Below are 14,901 nucleotides of genomic sequence, written 5' to 3' on the forward strand. Positions count from 1 at the left end.
GGAAGCTGGTTTGGTTCTCCGCTGACGCTGCATGATAACACGTGAGAAATATCCCTTTCCCTGTCAGTCTGCTTCATCTCTTTTGAGAACGTGACCCTGTTTTCCTTTTTCCCTCAACATTGTGAACCTGTAAACCCCAGGCTGCCTGGTTTAAGAGGAAATCACATCTTAGCTCTCTAATCTGATGCAGGGCTGCAGAGCTGGTAGACATTTGAATGAAGGCCTCTGAATCACAGCAGGTTAAGTGCTTCCATGAAGCCTCACTGTGTTGTTGAGCAGCCAGGCTCACACTGTGCCAGGACTCCATTGCAGGAACAGGGGTTCAGATCCATCACTACACTTCCTCCTCAATCTCCAGCTAACCGTCGGAGAGAGGAACAAAACAGCTGGGCCAGCTCATTATGTGAGCAGCCTCATTTAGTCATCATAGGAACGCTTCCTGTTGTACCATCCACATAGTTTTTAATCTGGCCCCCAAACTATTCAAGCATGAGGCCAAAATGGCTGTTAAGAACAATTTCTTTAGTCATTTACATGACTACTTCCTCCCACCAATTTATCGGCTGAGCTCTTGCTCTGCTCGCTTGTTCACTCGCATCTGGACAACACTCCCTCGCTTTTAGTCATTTGCTGTGTGTACTCATATCTTAGCACTCATAAATCAAGGCAATCCAAAAAATTTGGCAAAATAGTAGGCAAAGTGCAGGCGATGGAGGAGAAAAGATGCTTCAGGGAAAAACAAAGCAAGCGTGTGTGAATTAATTTCTCTCCTCCTCTGAGGATAAGGAGAAAAAAAATCTGGTATCTTCAATTCAAATTAAAGCCCTGCTCGCAGACAGATGAGGCTGGCTGCTAAAATGGTCCTGCTTCGCAGTGGAAATGATATGTGTAAACTATGTAATGCGAATGTTTTAGCCAAGCTGTGTTTAATTTTCTATCCTGACGAAGCGCATGAGAAACCTGCCTCTCCTTAGCTGTCTCGTTGAATCATATGGATATAATTTCATCCATTTACGTTTTTTCTGCTCTTTGCTGTGGTTGCCACAGGGCATTTGGAAGCAGGCAGATTAAATGCACATGTTCCTCCCATCCGCAGCCGGGGCACTCTGCTCCACAGCCTCCCCTCTGAACAGATCCTGAAGTGTTGGTGGTTTTCCTCGTTGGTCAGGCCAGAGAAAGACACCTTGTGATAAACCAACTCATTCCCCCAAACTCCCTTTTTTCATACTTATAAAGTTATACAGGCTGCTTTTGAGCGTTTGCACTTTATAACATGTTTTATTTGGCAGTGTTTGTGCCACCAAAACTCTTTGCCCTTTATCGTGTCTGTCAGTCTTGGCTGTAAAGGAGCCTGGATGTATTAGGTAAAAATGATCACAGCGGTGAACCGGTGGAGGCTTTCAGGCTCTGAGGACCTTTTTCTTTTATGGGGGGCCCGCTGAACATGAGTAATGGTGAATTTCATGCTAGTGAGCAGGAGAACAGTTGAATCCCATCACCCCATCATTAGTCAGAGGCCTCATCTACAATTACTGCCCAGGGCCAGAGAGATATAGAGATATATTGGTGCTGAAGGAGATTCCATCGCATCTGAAGCAACCGCAGGAAAGCTTGATCGTCGGGAGAGAAAATCCTGTAGCTTATTCTCTGGGAAAGAAATGACTCCTGTAGGTGATGGTGATGACCTTGGCTGCAAGGACTGGAGTCTGATATTGTTTTTCCAAAGAGAGGAACCTCACCTCAGCCTTACCTCTGATTCTCTCATCTCTCCGCATTTCTCTTCTTGTGTCAGTCATTAAAGCTTTTAATCAGATTTCTGTCCTACATGTCACCAGCCATATTTCCTCCCCACACTCCTCCATAACGGCTGGTTTGTTTCCACCATGCGGCGCTACTTCAGGTTGCTAATGAGCCGCCGAATGTTAGGAGGGCCGCACACTGCTGCCTTTTAGCTCCGACAACTGTTTGGCCTTTTCACTGCCAGTCAGGAGTCATTTCCCATGAAGGTCTCAGCCACGCCGCACCTCCACTCGCCTGCATGCTGGGCCCATAATCTGTCTGTTGTGATCAGCTGCCCGTCCACCCTTTCAACCCGCTCTCGCCCCCTTCAGCCATGTCAAGACCCTGCTGTCATCCTAAATGTTTACTGAGCTACTGCCCCCCCGCCACTCAAGAGAGAAATGCTGTCAAACGGAGCTCAAATCCCTCCACGCTGCCAGTGCCACTCCCCTCGTGTGGTGATCTGACGGTTTACCTTAGACGGAGGTTTCAGAGAGGAAAACTAAACATGTTTAAAGCAATTAATGTGATTAGGGCTGTCTAAACTGTTTTCATAGATAATATCAAAGGTAAAATCAATCCTGTGTCAGAGACCTCAGCCACCACAACTCTCTGTTTATACCACTTTAACCTGTGTGTTCATTACTCTCTAAACAGTTTATATTTTAGGCAACTCCTCATGGACGACACAGGGAACCTACTGATTTTTTAACATGCATATATTATTGTGAGAGGCTTTTAGATCATCAGTATGTTTTAGGTCAATCTAGTGGGAACACTCTCACGTGTATCAATAACAGGCACAATCCTGGAGTTAAATGTCTCTGCCTGCCCCAAATATCCAAACCTAAGTAGTTTTTAACAATCCATGAACTCTCTGAAAGAAGTCATTTTAACCACCAGATTGGCCATGTTAAAGCATCTTACTGTAGCATAAAATTTTTCATGCAGGGTTCTGGGTAATGTCCATGCCTAGAGGTGGCAGTGCCTATTGGTTTCCCAGCAGGCAGGAAAACCTCATACATACCGTCTCCCTACTAGTCCAGCTCCCAGAGTAATAATACGCTCTACACGATTAACACGGTTTCCTCCACGGAGCCGTAACTATAATTTAGCCTCAAATTTGTATTGCGGAAAAGAAAGCAATGAAAGAGTGATTATTCCCTTATACATAAATACACACATTTGGCACGTCAATAATAGGCATGTTTGTTTTCCAAACTCAAACGCTTGGCGCCATGTTTCAGCAGTCAGCATGGACCGTGTCTGTCATGACTGGTGTGGCAGTGTGGATGTGCCTCTGCGCTGAGATTTTTATTAAACTTTCCCACCCTGGCCGCGTCTCTCGTTTCCATCCGAAACATTTGATTGGCATGACTTTAGAAAAATATGTTTCCGTATTACAACACTGTGCGATGTGAACTCTTAAAGAAATTTTCCATGGTTGTAATGCTGAAGCCTGGACATGTGTGTGCGTGTGTGTGTGTGTGTGTGTGTGTGTGTGTGTGTTGATAAATCCTGGGCTTTTTTATTTATACGACATTCCAGTCCACTGCCTCATTGTGACTTTTGTGTTGCTCTCGTCAAGTAGTCATTCATGTTGTCATCCATTCTCCTGATTATGTCTCAGCTTTAGCCACACCACGTAGTACACAGGTCCAAATATAGCTGATTTGATGGGCATTAACTGAGCAATTGAAATGCTCAGTTATATTCTTAGTCTAGTTTTTCGTTCATAAGGTATTTCTTAATTTAGTTACTTCTAATTTTAGACTAATTAATTTAGGCTTTCTTAGATGGCTTAAATGCTGATGCTTTTACTGATACTGATGTTTCTCAGGTACCCAGATCTACATGTTTTGGTGCTTGCCCAGTGTTGTTTTCAGAAAAACCCACCTCAGAAGCTCAGTTTAAATTGTTACTTTGCAGCTTGTTGTCTAATCAAAAAAAGACAACAAGTGTCTAATCACGTTGAAAGGATGCTTTTGTTTCCACACTCATTGGCTCAAAGGTCTTACAAACTTCATGAGGAGCTGTGCGTTGTGGAGCCATAATCGGTCAGATTAAGACTCTCTTACTGAGCCACACAGGCACATACACCCACAAATCAGCCACTGGTCACCCAACACGGCTCTACCATGACTGGCTTAGGTTTCGCCTATATTAAATGGAGCCTCAGTGAATAAAAGGCCCTGCCTGTGCTGTGTGAGTGAATGAAGGAGACCAGGGATGAGTACTGAGCCTAGATGAAGCTGAAGGGCCATTAGAAGAATGGTGTCTCCTTAGCTGTAACCCGACCTGTTGTCAGCAGGCTTCACTAAAGGTCAGCGTACAATGGACAGTAGAGACCGCAGGGCCTTCGCAATAGTTCGTCCATGCAGTTGTATTTGCACTGAGGTCAGCTTAGCCCTTAACCAAGAAATTGGTTTAAGGTGAGATTTACTTTAGTTTAAAGCAAGAGTAGTTGCACTATGTTTTTAGCAGACCGAATGCCTCCCTGGCTCCATTTCTCACAGGTTTGCGCCTCATATTTAGGTACTTGACATAGGATGAATAAAGACTCCTTTTTAAATTTATAAAAGAATATTAAAAATATATTAAATACTGTGTATTATTTTTATGATTTTTCTGTGATCATAGCATGTTTCTATGTGTCTTTTTTGATACTACAACCTAGGGGCGCCAAAGTCAAAGATTTTCAAATGATACTCATTTAAGGTGTTTCCACCACAAGAACTTTCCAAGAACTTTTTAGGAAGAACCAGAGACTGAATAAGATAGCTCCAGGTGTAAAAAAATGTTGAGGGTTTTTTCAATGTTTCTTGATGTTTGTTAACGTTAAAAACAATGTTAAATGGTAATGGAATTATTTATTCATTTACATATTTATACAGCACTTTTCTGGTCTCCTGACTACTCAAATCTCCTTGCAACACTTCACATTCACCCATTCATTCATACACAGACATGCAAGGTGTCACTCATCAGAAGTGATACAGTGCTTCCTCTCCAAAGTGCTCACAATGATACTAAGCACACCGCATTTTGGGGTTCAGAATCTTGGCCAAGGACAAGGACTAGTGTCAGGAATCGAACCCGCTCTACCACCTGAGCCACAGCCGCCCAAAGTTAGGCTTTGTGTCAGCTTCTGACATATTTAAAAAAGGAAATCCAAATTGAAATCATTAAATTATCATTAAACTTCAAGCAGATCTTTGTTCAGTCATTACATCAAACTCAAACATCAGAATTACACCACAGCAAGCACAAAGAACAACGGGATGATGTGTCTGAAAATTGTGTTTCAGACATTGCCATCATTCTTAATCCGTCATCTGTCTAATTTGTCTAATCTTTGTGGTCAGACATGGCACCTACTACTGTTCCTGGAGCGACCTGCTTTTCCATCTTCACCTTTTGTCGCTGTACTCTTTTGTCTACACCTTCATGTGTCCACCTGTCTTATGCCCCCCTCTGTTTATGTATCAGCCATGCAAACCCTGCATCTAAAGTCCTGATACAGACAAATGACTGTACAGAAGAAGGATGCCAACATGAGCTCCTCATCTACTCCTATTGTACCGTGTGACAGTTAAGTCTCAGTGTATTGATGTCAAGGTGCTGCTGAATACCTAAATGAGATTAACTTTATGTAGAATTAAATAACACTGCTTCCCATATTACTGCACACCCATACTCTTTGTGACTCTTTACACAGCAGGTCCTGTAGGGGGTCTCAACATGGACAGCCTCATAAACCAATCAGCTGTGTTTTCTGCTTAAGAGCAGGAGTGGATATGCGAGAACCCTCATGAATCATTCACGTGTTAACAAATCTGTGGTGTTCATTGGCTGAGTGGTTTGGATCAAATGGGCCAAGCTGGGTCGGATATGAGCTTGTTTACTGTCACTGTCACTTGTCAGTCTAATGCACTATACACAGCAGAACACTTATCTCATGCGATGCATTACAGCCCATTAACCGCCGCTGTACGGCACACTCCAGTTTCCCCTGCAATTTAGATGCAGCTACAGCCTTGAGGCAGGTGTACTGTCACGCATGCCGCTGTCTTTCAAGTGGACAGGGTTTTCAACAAAGGTCCTCGGATTGGCCACGTAATTCAAGAGCCATGGAAAAAAAGTACTCGCGATTATACCACCCATGCTCTTAAACGTCGCTCACTTTTCCGTAGCTGGTGAATATGTGGTATAGAGTGAACTCCTCCAGCTGTGTGACTGATCAAGGGACTGGGGGAAAGAGTGGGACAGCTTCTTTCTGAGTCACAGATGCACACGTATACAGAGCCCACATTGTACCAGAATTTGCCAACTTTACACTGATTGATTTCTTTTTTCTGTGTGTGTGTCTGCCTCTCCATGTATATGTGTGTGTGTGTGTGTGTGTGTGTGTGTGTGCCTTCATGTGGCCGTTTGTTTATTTCCTTGTGTGGTCCTGTGTGTGTACCTGCCTATGTGTGGTTGTCTCTGTGCATGCATTCCTGTGTGTGTGTGTGTGTGTGTGTGTGTGTGTGTGTGCTGTCTTCCCTCCTCCACAGTTCGAGGGCTGTAACAAAGCGTTTTCGCGTCTGGAGAACCTGAAGATCCACCTGAGGAGCCACACAGGAGAGAAGCCGTACCTGTGCCAGCACCCCGGCTGCCAGAAAGCATTCAGCAACTCCAGCGACCGCGCCAAGCATCAGCGCACTCACCTGGACACGGTCAGAAACTAAGTCGCTGCTCTGTCTCACCTCTCCATTTCTCCAGAGTAGATTCATGTTTAACCTGTCTCAGGCCAACAGTTAAAGGCTGGGTGGTCCCTGTGTTGCAGAAAGGATGGCTGCATGAAATTATGGACTGTAAATATAAGCTGCATTTAGTTTCCACCAGATCCATTCAGGGATTAGATTTTATGCAAAATTAAAATATTAGTTATTAAATAACTAGCAATTAAGGTCCACTCAGTGTATGTGAGGGTGTGTGTGTGTCTGGTGTGTGCTCATACTGTATCCCGCCATCACTTTTACACCCACATTAAAAACTGCACTGCCGTCCAAGTCCCAGTGCCTATTTCCACATCTTGACAGTGTTAGATTTTAATTTGCTGTCAGTCAGTAAGCGGTGTGGCATTCTTACTTTCTGTATGCTGGCAGTGACACGCCACAGATCATTAAATGATCAGTTCCATTAGGCCCAGTCGCGGCTCAGGCTTGGATTGGTGCTGTGAGCTCAGACAGAGCTTTGCCTGTTTGTGCGACCTGTGGAAAGGGAAGGAAAGGTTGAGTCAGCCATCGCTGCCACTCGTCATGTCTCAGGAACCCCACCAATACCTCACTTTATCACCATCCGCATGCCAACACAGCTGGGGAGTAAATAAGTTGTTTTGCTCAAATTATGTACTTAAAGACAGTTGACGTATTTGTTCTTTATTATACTGTACAGTTTTCCCCTCTTCAAGTATTTTCTGCCCTTATCAACTATTTCAGTCTAAACACCTCTTGTTAAAATCTATACGTTTGAGGTTTTTACTACATAGTTTTAAATAATCCCCCATAAAACCCATTATTTTTGATTGGTCTTTGAAGTAGTTTTTCTAATCTGAATTTAGTCAGTTAAGACTGTTTATACAGTATATAAATCCAAAAATGACGTTAATGTTAAATTAATGCAGAGCCATTTTCAGTCAAGTCAAGTCCCATTATGTACATTTCTGTGACACAACAAAACCCTTCAAACAACTCTTAAACTCAATTAATATTATTTATGAGAATTTTAACAGTATGGAACTAAAATTGTTCCTCACAAACTATTTTCTTAAGTCATGTGGCAGCAGTGTTTTCTTTTCTTTGAACTCTTTCTTTCCCCCTTTATGTTACCTCAGGTCAGAGAGTTGGAACCAGGCTGTATGAGAAAGTACTGAAAAAGCCAGAGAGTTAATAAAACAGTGATGCTGAGCAGGTAGAAGGAGAGCTGTAGTGGCACAGGGTGAGCCTTTTTTGAAGCAGTAAACGCACAGATTCAGCACTTTATGCAAAACTTTAATTGAAAGAGATCTTCATTTTAACTCTGGTTTCATATTATTTATATTTCCAGAATATTTTCCTCCCATGTTACTCTATTGGCCAATGCTTTTGCTACATGTAATAGTAAATCATTCAGAACTTATACTTAAGTAGAGTTCTGAATACGGACTTGTGTTATTCTACAAGTTAAGTATTTTCTTCCACCTCCCACTCTTTCCACAGTAGGACAAATGATACAGCTAATCTGGGACCCCGATGCTTATGGCTTCACATTAACACCCCGCTAAGGCATTCACTGTGCCTGCCCAGCTGCCTGCCCTGCCAGAAACACTTTGGGGGGAAATCATTTTCAAGCTTTAATGATATTTATTCTGCTCAGAAGTTGTACTTGATTTTTTAAAATATTTTTCTACTCAAGGTTCTGCGCTGTATTGGGTGCGTTGCTTGGCAAAACAAACATGGCAGAGATGAGTGGCACTGTAAGCGCCTTGGAATAACAATGGCTTATTTACAGAGAAGGTTGCGGTATGGAGGCAGAGCTAATAAAGACGCGTATCCCCTTACACTTTAATGGCCAACTTGTATTCCTGAGGATGAAAGAAAAATTGCAGTGAAGGGGGGAAAAATCCCTCAATCAGCTAGCTGCATTCTATATTTGCTTGGTTAATGAGAAGGATGTGAAATGATGAGGAAACTCCATGACCAGTCATTTTACAGATGTCATGTAGGTTACTCTAATCTTCCTACATCTCCCTCAATACAACTAGTCTGTATGTCAGCGTACACACTGACATACAGACTGATCTGTACTACCAGACTGGTTGGGTTAAATATAGCCCTTTATTAGGCCACAATATCCAATGTAGAGTGTTTTAGATACATCGTAAAGTATTTATAGTAATCATGTAGTAATGATTTTGTCAGTACCAAGAGAGGGGGTTCCTTACTACAATGGGAGGAGAAAAGGAGGAGAGACAGCAATTTAAACAGAACATAAACCAGCTTTAACGTCCTCAATAAATTTTTTTATAAATTCTACAGGGAAGTCATTTGGTTTTGAAATACTGTATAATGGATCTTTTCTTTTTTTCTTTTTCATGCTCTTTTTCCTCTTCTTCTTACTTGAAATTCTGTTATTCTCAGCTGAAAGGTAGGACTTTAACTTTTCCCTTTACTTCAAGAGATTTCAAAACTGTTCATTTTGCTTACTCACACCCTCAACGCCTTGTGTCTCTGTCCTTAACAATAAAGTGAATTTAACAAATGTATTTCACACACTTAACTGATGTGGAACATTTGCTCTGTGCTTTTAGAAACCATATGCATGTCAGATCCCCGGCTGTACCAAGCGCTACACAGACCCCAGCTCCCTACGCAAACATGTCAAGATCCACTCGGCCAAAGAGCAACAGGTGCGTAGAAAGGTAAGACATTAAAAGAGGGATGGAACAGATAGATATCAAGATTTAAAAAGAAACAGAAACTTAAGGAGTGCACCCCTGTGGTCTTGTAATGTTTTAGACTTTTGTCACTTAACATTTGCATTTCCTTTTTTTATGTCTCTATGTCTAAAAGGTTGACAGTATATTAATTTGACACTATAAATTTCTAAAGGAATATTATTCTTTTATTTTGCGGTAGTCATAACAAGTGCTAGTGAGCATACATCCACACAGTACAGGTGGATTTACCTGCACGTTATGTAGACTACATTGCTGTGCCCTTCCCAAGGGCTACTGTGGACCTTTTTCTTAGTCAGCCTCCAGCATGACTTTATTCAAGTTAATGCGCAGGGCTACAGATTTTACAAACAGACCACTTTATGTAATCTCTCCTGTTCAGATCTACCATGCATTATCCACAAATCCATCCAGTTGGTTTAATTGAGGGGTTGGTTGGGTGGGGGGGGTGGGGTGGTGGAGTTTCTTTGAGAATCGTTTCCCCTACAATAGATCAGGTTTGACCACATTTCATCATGTTCATGGTCAAAAGCCCATTCTTTCCCTGACTGGAAGCGGGTAAATAACAGAGAATGGGCTCATTGTTGTGGAAGGGGCTGGATAGTGGCAGGCTGGATGATGTGTTCCTTTGCTTAGCGTTGTAAAGGGAAACACATGTGTGCTTGTAGCATTGTTAATAAGCTGTACTGCGGGAATACCCCAGTGGCCAGATGTTATGGACAAATGTCAAACAAACGCTCTTACTCCAGTCTTGGAGCGGGCCTGGAGAAAAACTGTTAGGAGTGTCGCGGCGGGGAAAACAGAGCCCCAATTACATGTGATGAATGTTTTGCAGGGCTCTCATGAGGATCCCCAGGATTACATGAAAATACATATTTACTGACATACAGTGTGAAATCATAACATGGATGATGCCAGCTATAAAACTGTTGAGAAAAACCGCAATGAAAAGTTCAGCTATCGTTGATTTCACTGGCCTGATAGGCAGAAGGTCTTAAAAGATGTAAGTCGCACGCAGATAAAGTTGTTATCTGCCCATTTGCTGTCTGTGGGAACAATCAGAGGGTAGAGAAGATTGTTGTGATAATGCTGAAGTATGTTTCCACCCACAGTCCAACCACAAAATCAAAATGTGGAATTGATTTTCAGAGAATAAATAAGGGTGGATTTGTGGATGGATGGACTGACATGCTGAACGATGGGCAGATTGATGGAGTTGGAATGAAGTTGGAGAAAAAGCTGTAGTGAACAACATCGACTTTGTCATCTGTAACTGTAACACTTTAAAGATACACTTTGTTCTGGTCCAAATGACTCACAGCAACACCGCCAGGTTTTTATGCCTCTTGGCATCATAAAGTTATCACTTCTTACTATTACGCTGAAAAAAGAATGTCAGTATCACAGCATGATGGCAAAAATTACAAACTGGATTCACAATTAGATTACATGTTGATTTCCTGATGAGCTGAATGCACATACACTAATTTAGCCTGGTTATAGCATGTAAGTGTTTACTAAATGAAAATTACGCTTCACTGATTAAAAATGGGATGCATGTGTTTTATGAATGAAGCATAAAAATAAATAACTTGATTAAAATTAACTAATTAAAAGGGATAACACTGTGCAAATTAGTTCTTATTTAGAGATTAGGATGTGGATCAGCTTCATATCCAGCCCTCTACACGCCCACATTCAACCATAAATGGTCGATGCAAAGCAAGTCATGAATATTGATGCATATAAATGAGCTCACTTACCGTGAATCACAGCAACAACAACTGAGAGGAAGATAAACAGTTTTTCTGAGATGGGAAATCTTGGAGCTTTTGAGGTGGAAGTCAGAAAACACAGCAGCACGGTCACAAACAAAAGAAAATGCAGCTAGTTTAATAGAATTATATTATTCCCAGAAGGGACTTTTGGCAGAAAGGTAAACATTATATATTGTTGATCATATCAAACACACAACTGTCGGTTAATTCCCCCTGGTAACAGTCGGTTGTCAGAAACCCCAGAGTGTCTATAGCCTACTTGTATTTGCACCAGGATGGCGCAATTCAGTTGGGTTGGTTTGTCTAATGCTAGACGCATGTAGATCCAAGAGCATGGCTCTAGGGAATCTAAATCGGTATATTAGCCAGTCATCATCGTGGGCCAGGCAATCTTAGAGGTCCCTGAACACTCGTTCCCTCCTAATCTTTCCATTGTCCTCCTCAATGCCAGCCCATCCATCATGCAGCATTACGCATGAATATCACGCAGTACTTATGCTTACATCAATCATACTGATTACTTTACATCTTGCCAAAATGGTGGTCCACCACCCTGGCATAACATTTTAAGATGGAAGATGGAAGTATGACAGGTGAACACGTTATTTAAGTTGGTTTTGTAATGCTTGGCCTGCATTATGATTAGGCCTCATAATGCGTATATGGAGGGTAGCGATTGTGCGAGAGCTGTCACTAGCTTTATTTCCAGCCTTTGCTAATTTACACAATCCATCTGTGCAGGGGGTGCAGATGTGTCCAGTGAGTCGAAGTGAGAAGGCAGAGTGTGTGTGTGCGCCCCCATGGTGTCTCCAGTGCGCTCTGTGCAGCACAGTCGTGTTCACTCCTGCGATTTTACACACAAAAACTATATGAAAACTAAATGGAGATGTATACACAGTGTTATGATACTGTGGATCTATAAGTAACTTGTGATATGAAGTTCGGGGCATCATCATACCTATTATGATTCCCTTCACATTTAAATGCGTTTTGATTATAAACATAATCCACATACTGTAAATGATCAAACTATAGTGGTGTATCAGCGGACATATTCTACTTCACAGACTTGTTATTTTTGAAACACTTAGCAAATTTCAGTACTTTGTACTTTGGTGTAATAATAATAATAAATATATATCCACAATTAGAGGTAGGCATATACATTATGATATATGGTGATGTGTGTTTTGATATTTTATCTTGTTTTTTTCCCCATCTGGCATCGTTGATTCCCGTGTCTGAAAAACTTTGTGTGAGTTTTAAGCATGGGAGGAAAGATGCATAGAAATGTGCACGTTTTTACGCATATAATGTTTCTATAAATCCTATAAATAAGTTTGCAGTGAAGTATCCGTACGCACATTTAACCCCGTTTAGTTAACATTTTTGTATGTAGCCTTTTGAAACGAGGCCCCTGGTCCCTGTGTTGAATTTACAGGTTATTTGAAGACACATCTCCTGAGTAAAGGAAAGATGTGGTTGTTAGTGCATTCCTGGTGTGTACCTCAGCAACTGTAATGTTTTATCACAGAGGAATTCACTAATGTATACAACAGAGGTCAGCTGTTCAACTGATCCATAAGGCAGATGTCCCACTGATACAAGTTTCCTTAGGTTCAGGTTTCTTCTGCGTGGCGTGTCATCGACTCTCCAGCTGAAATGTGTCTTCAGTTGCCCCCATTACTGTTGGCAGTGAAAGAAACAGAAGCAATCTCGCGTTGGCTCTGAGTTGGTACAGTGATCACTTACCCGCTATGTCCAAGGCCAACGCATGACTCAAAAAGGAGCATATGATCTTTGCTCTGGCTCATCTTGACTGAAAATATATTCTCATTTGCTGGGTTACTGTTTCAAATTAACAATACAATCAAAGTATTGCAAAAAGAGAAAGCAAAAAACCCACACCCCACATAGGGCCCAACTTACAATAGACACAACTGAAGCTGTGTTTTGTTCTTATGTTGTGTAATAGTGCAAACCAGATGCAGTTCTTGCTTTTGAAATGACTCAACATCATTCCTTGGAAACATTTTCTGTTTATTCTTATCTTTGTGATTGACAGCTTCGGCCCTGTCCTCACCTGGAGCAGGACATCCTGAGTGACTGCCTGTCCATGCAGCACCTCCAGAGCTCTACCACCACACAGCACCTCTACAACAGCAAAGACGGCCGTTCTCCTGGACTGGGTCAAGACATCTTCACAGGTGCACACAGGATGCCGCTCTGTCATTTAACACCCTGATAATGTGACCTCTTCCTGTTATGGAGGCATTAAGTAATCAAATACTTCTGTCAGTAACAACAACGCAAGTCTCCATTCTCTCTCACTGTATCTTCCATATGCTCTCCCCCCCCCCACACTTTATTGGCAAGAGACCATTAAATATTAAGTAAAAAAAACAGACACTATCATTCATTTTCACATTTCTCTTCTAGTTGGGTTTTATGTAGTCTCAAGATCTGTGTCAGTTTTAAAGAAGATGCTTTCACCAAGTCACCACTAGCCATTGGTCCTGTGTCGGTGGCACCATTTCCCCCTAAATTTTTATTCTATTAATCGTACTTGAACCAAATATCTGTCATGTCCTTAGAAATTACACAGATGAAGTACCGTACAACTCAAAGGGTGTTTGTGCGAGCACTTAACATTTCTCAAAACGTAGTTATTTTCTGACATTTCCAAAAAAAAAGAACATGTGAGTGATTCACATCGCACTCTCCATCATACCTGATGTTACCACCTACTTTAAACCCTGGCTACAGTAAAGAACCGGATCAGATTTTCCTGGAGAATGATTTCAGTGGTTAGCACTGTCGCCTCACCTTGGTTGTCCCAGGCTTTTCTGTATGGAGTGTGAATGTTCTCACCAAGTCTGCGAGGGATTCTGCGGGTGATCCGGCTTCCTCCCACCATCCAAATGACATAAATGATGGTTAATTAGTGACTCTAAATTTTAGGTGTGAATGTGTGAGTGGTTGTTCGTTTGATGGACGGGCGCCTCTCAGCCAATGTCAGCTGGGTTTGGCTCCAACCCCTGCAACCCTGCACGGATAAGTGGGTATAGATAATGAATGGATCTGTTACCTGATACTCCTTAGTTGCAGGTATCTATAGAATTCATGTGTCCCCAAAGCATATTTTTTCTCAGATTCTGGAAACTGTCCAGCTCCCCCCTTTCTCCAAGGCACTCCAAGCTATAATTTATTTTGATGCCCATTGCTTAATCCCCTGGTCATACTGGTTTGAACTATGTACTATTTTACCCTATCTATTTTAATACATTTACATGTTCCTGATATACATTTTTAATATTTTAAACCACAAATATAACATACAGTATACATTGAAGTTTCATGTGACACCTTCTAAGTTGTGTTTTCACAAAACACGCTAGAATAAATCAACTGTGTACTCAAAAGCACAAATAAATGAGCGATACCTCTTTATCGTTTGCTTTTTGACTTGAATACAACATGTCATGTGACACCAGTAGTAGCACTATTCTCTCTGGTTGAGCAATTCAAAATGCGAGCGCAAGAGACTGGCCGTATCTCAAGATATCGACGGCCAGGGAGTATTTGTTCCAAAACAGAAGAACAGGCCAGCAAATGAGGTCTGACCGCCAGAAATCCCAACACCTGGCAAAGCAATCACAGAGTCATTGGTGGTAATCAACAGCCATGTCAACATTCCTGCAGATGTATTATGGTAATTTTGTGTTTTCAGGCAGTAAAAATCATACTTTTGGTGCCTTTGGTCAAACTTAAACAAATTACACCACTATAATTTATCTTTAATTGCTTTAACATACTTTATATCAGCATTTTAGCTGTTGGACTCTACTTGGTCCTTTAAATTTA

At 41.7% G+C, this 14,901-nt stretch overlaps 2 protein-coding genes across 3 annotated transcripts in view; one reads left to right on the top strand and one right to left on the bottom strand.

Moving 5' to 3' along the window:
- The window catches only part of lpxn (leupaxin), a 665,334-nt gene that overhangs the window by 511,485 nt on the left and 138,948 nt on the right, over positions 1–14,901 (bottom strand). The window lies entirely within an intron of this gene.
- The window catches only part of LOC123970760 (zinc finger protein GLIS1), a 70,546-nt gene that overhangs the window by 42,677 nt on the left and 12,968 nt on the right, over positions 1–14,901 (top strand). For both annotated transcript variants that reach the window (XM_046049043.1, XM_046049042.1), the window contains 3 exons: positions 6,336–6,497; positions 9,113–9,223; positions 13,103–13,244. In XM_046049043.1, the coding sequence (XP_045904999.1) occupies positions 6,336–6,497; positions 9,113–9,223; positions 13,103–13,244 (415 nt within the window). The remainder of the gene's footprint in view (positions 1–6,335; positions 6,498–9,112; positions 9,224–13,102; positions 13,245–14,901) is intronic.

The sequence above is a fragment of the Micropterus dolomieu genome, linkage group LG05 (genome assembly GCF_021292245.1).
Source record: "Micropterus dolomieu isolate WLL.071019.BEF.003 ecotype Adirondacks linkage group LG05, ASM2129224v1, whole genome shotgun sequence".
NCBI lineage: Eukaryota > Metazoa > Chordata > Actinopteri > Centrarchiformes > Centrarchidae > Micropterus > Micropterus dolomieu.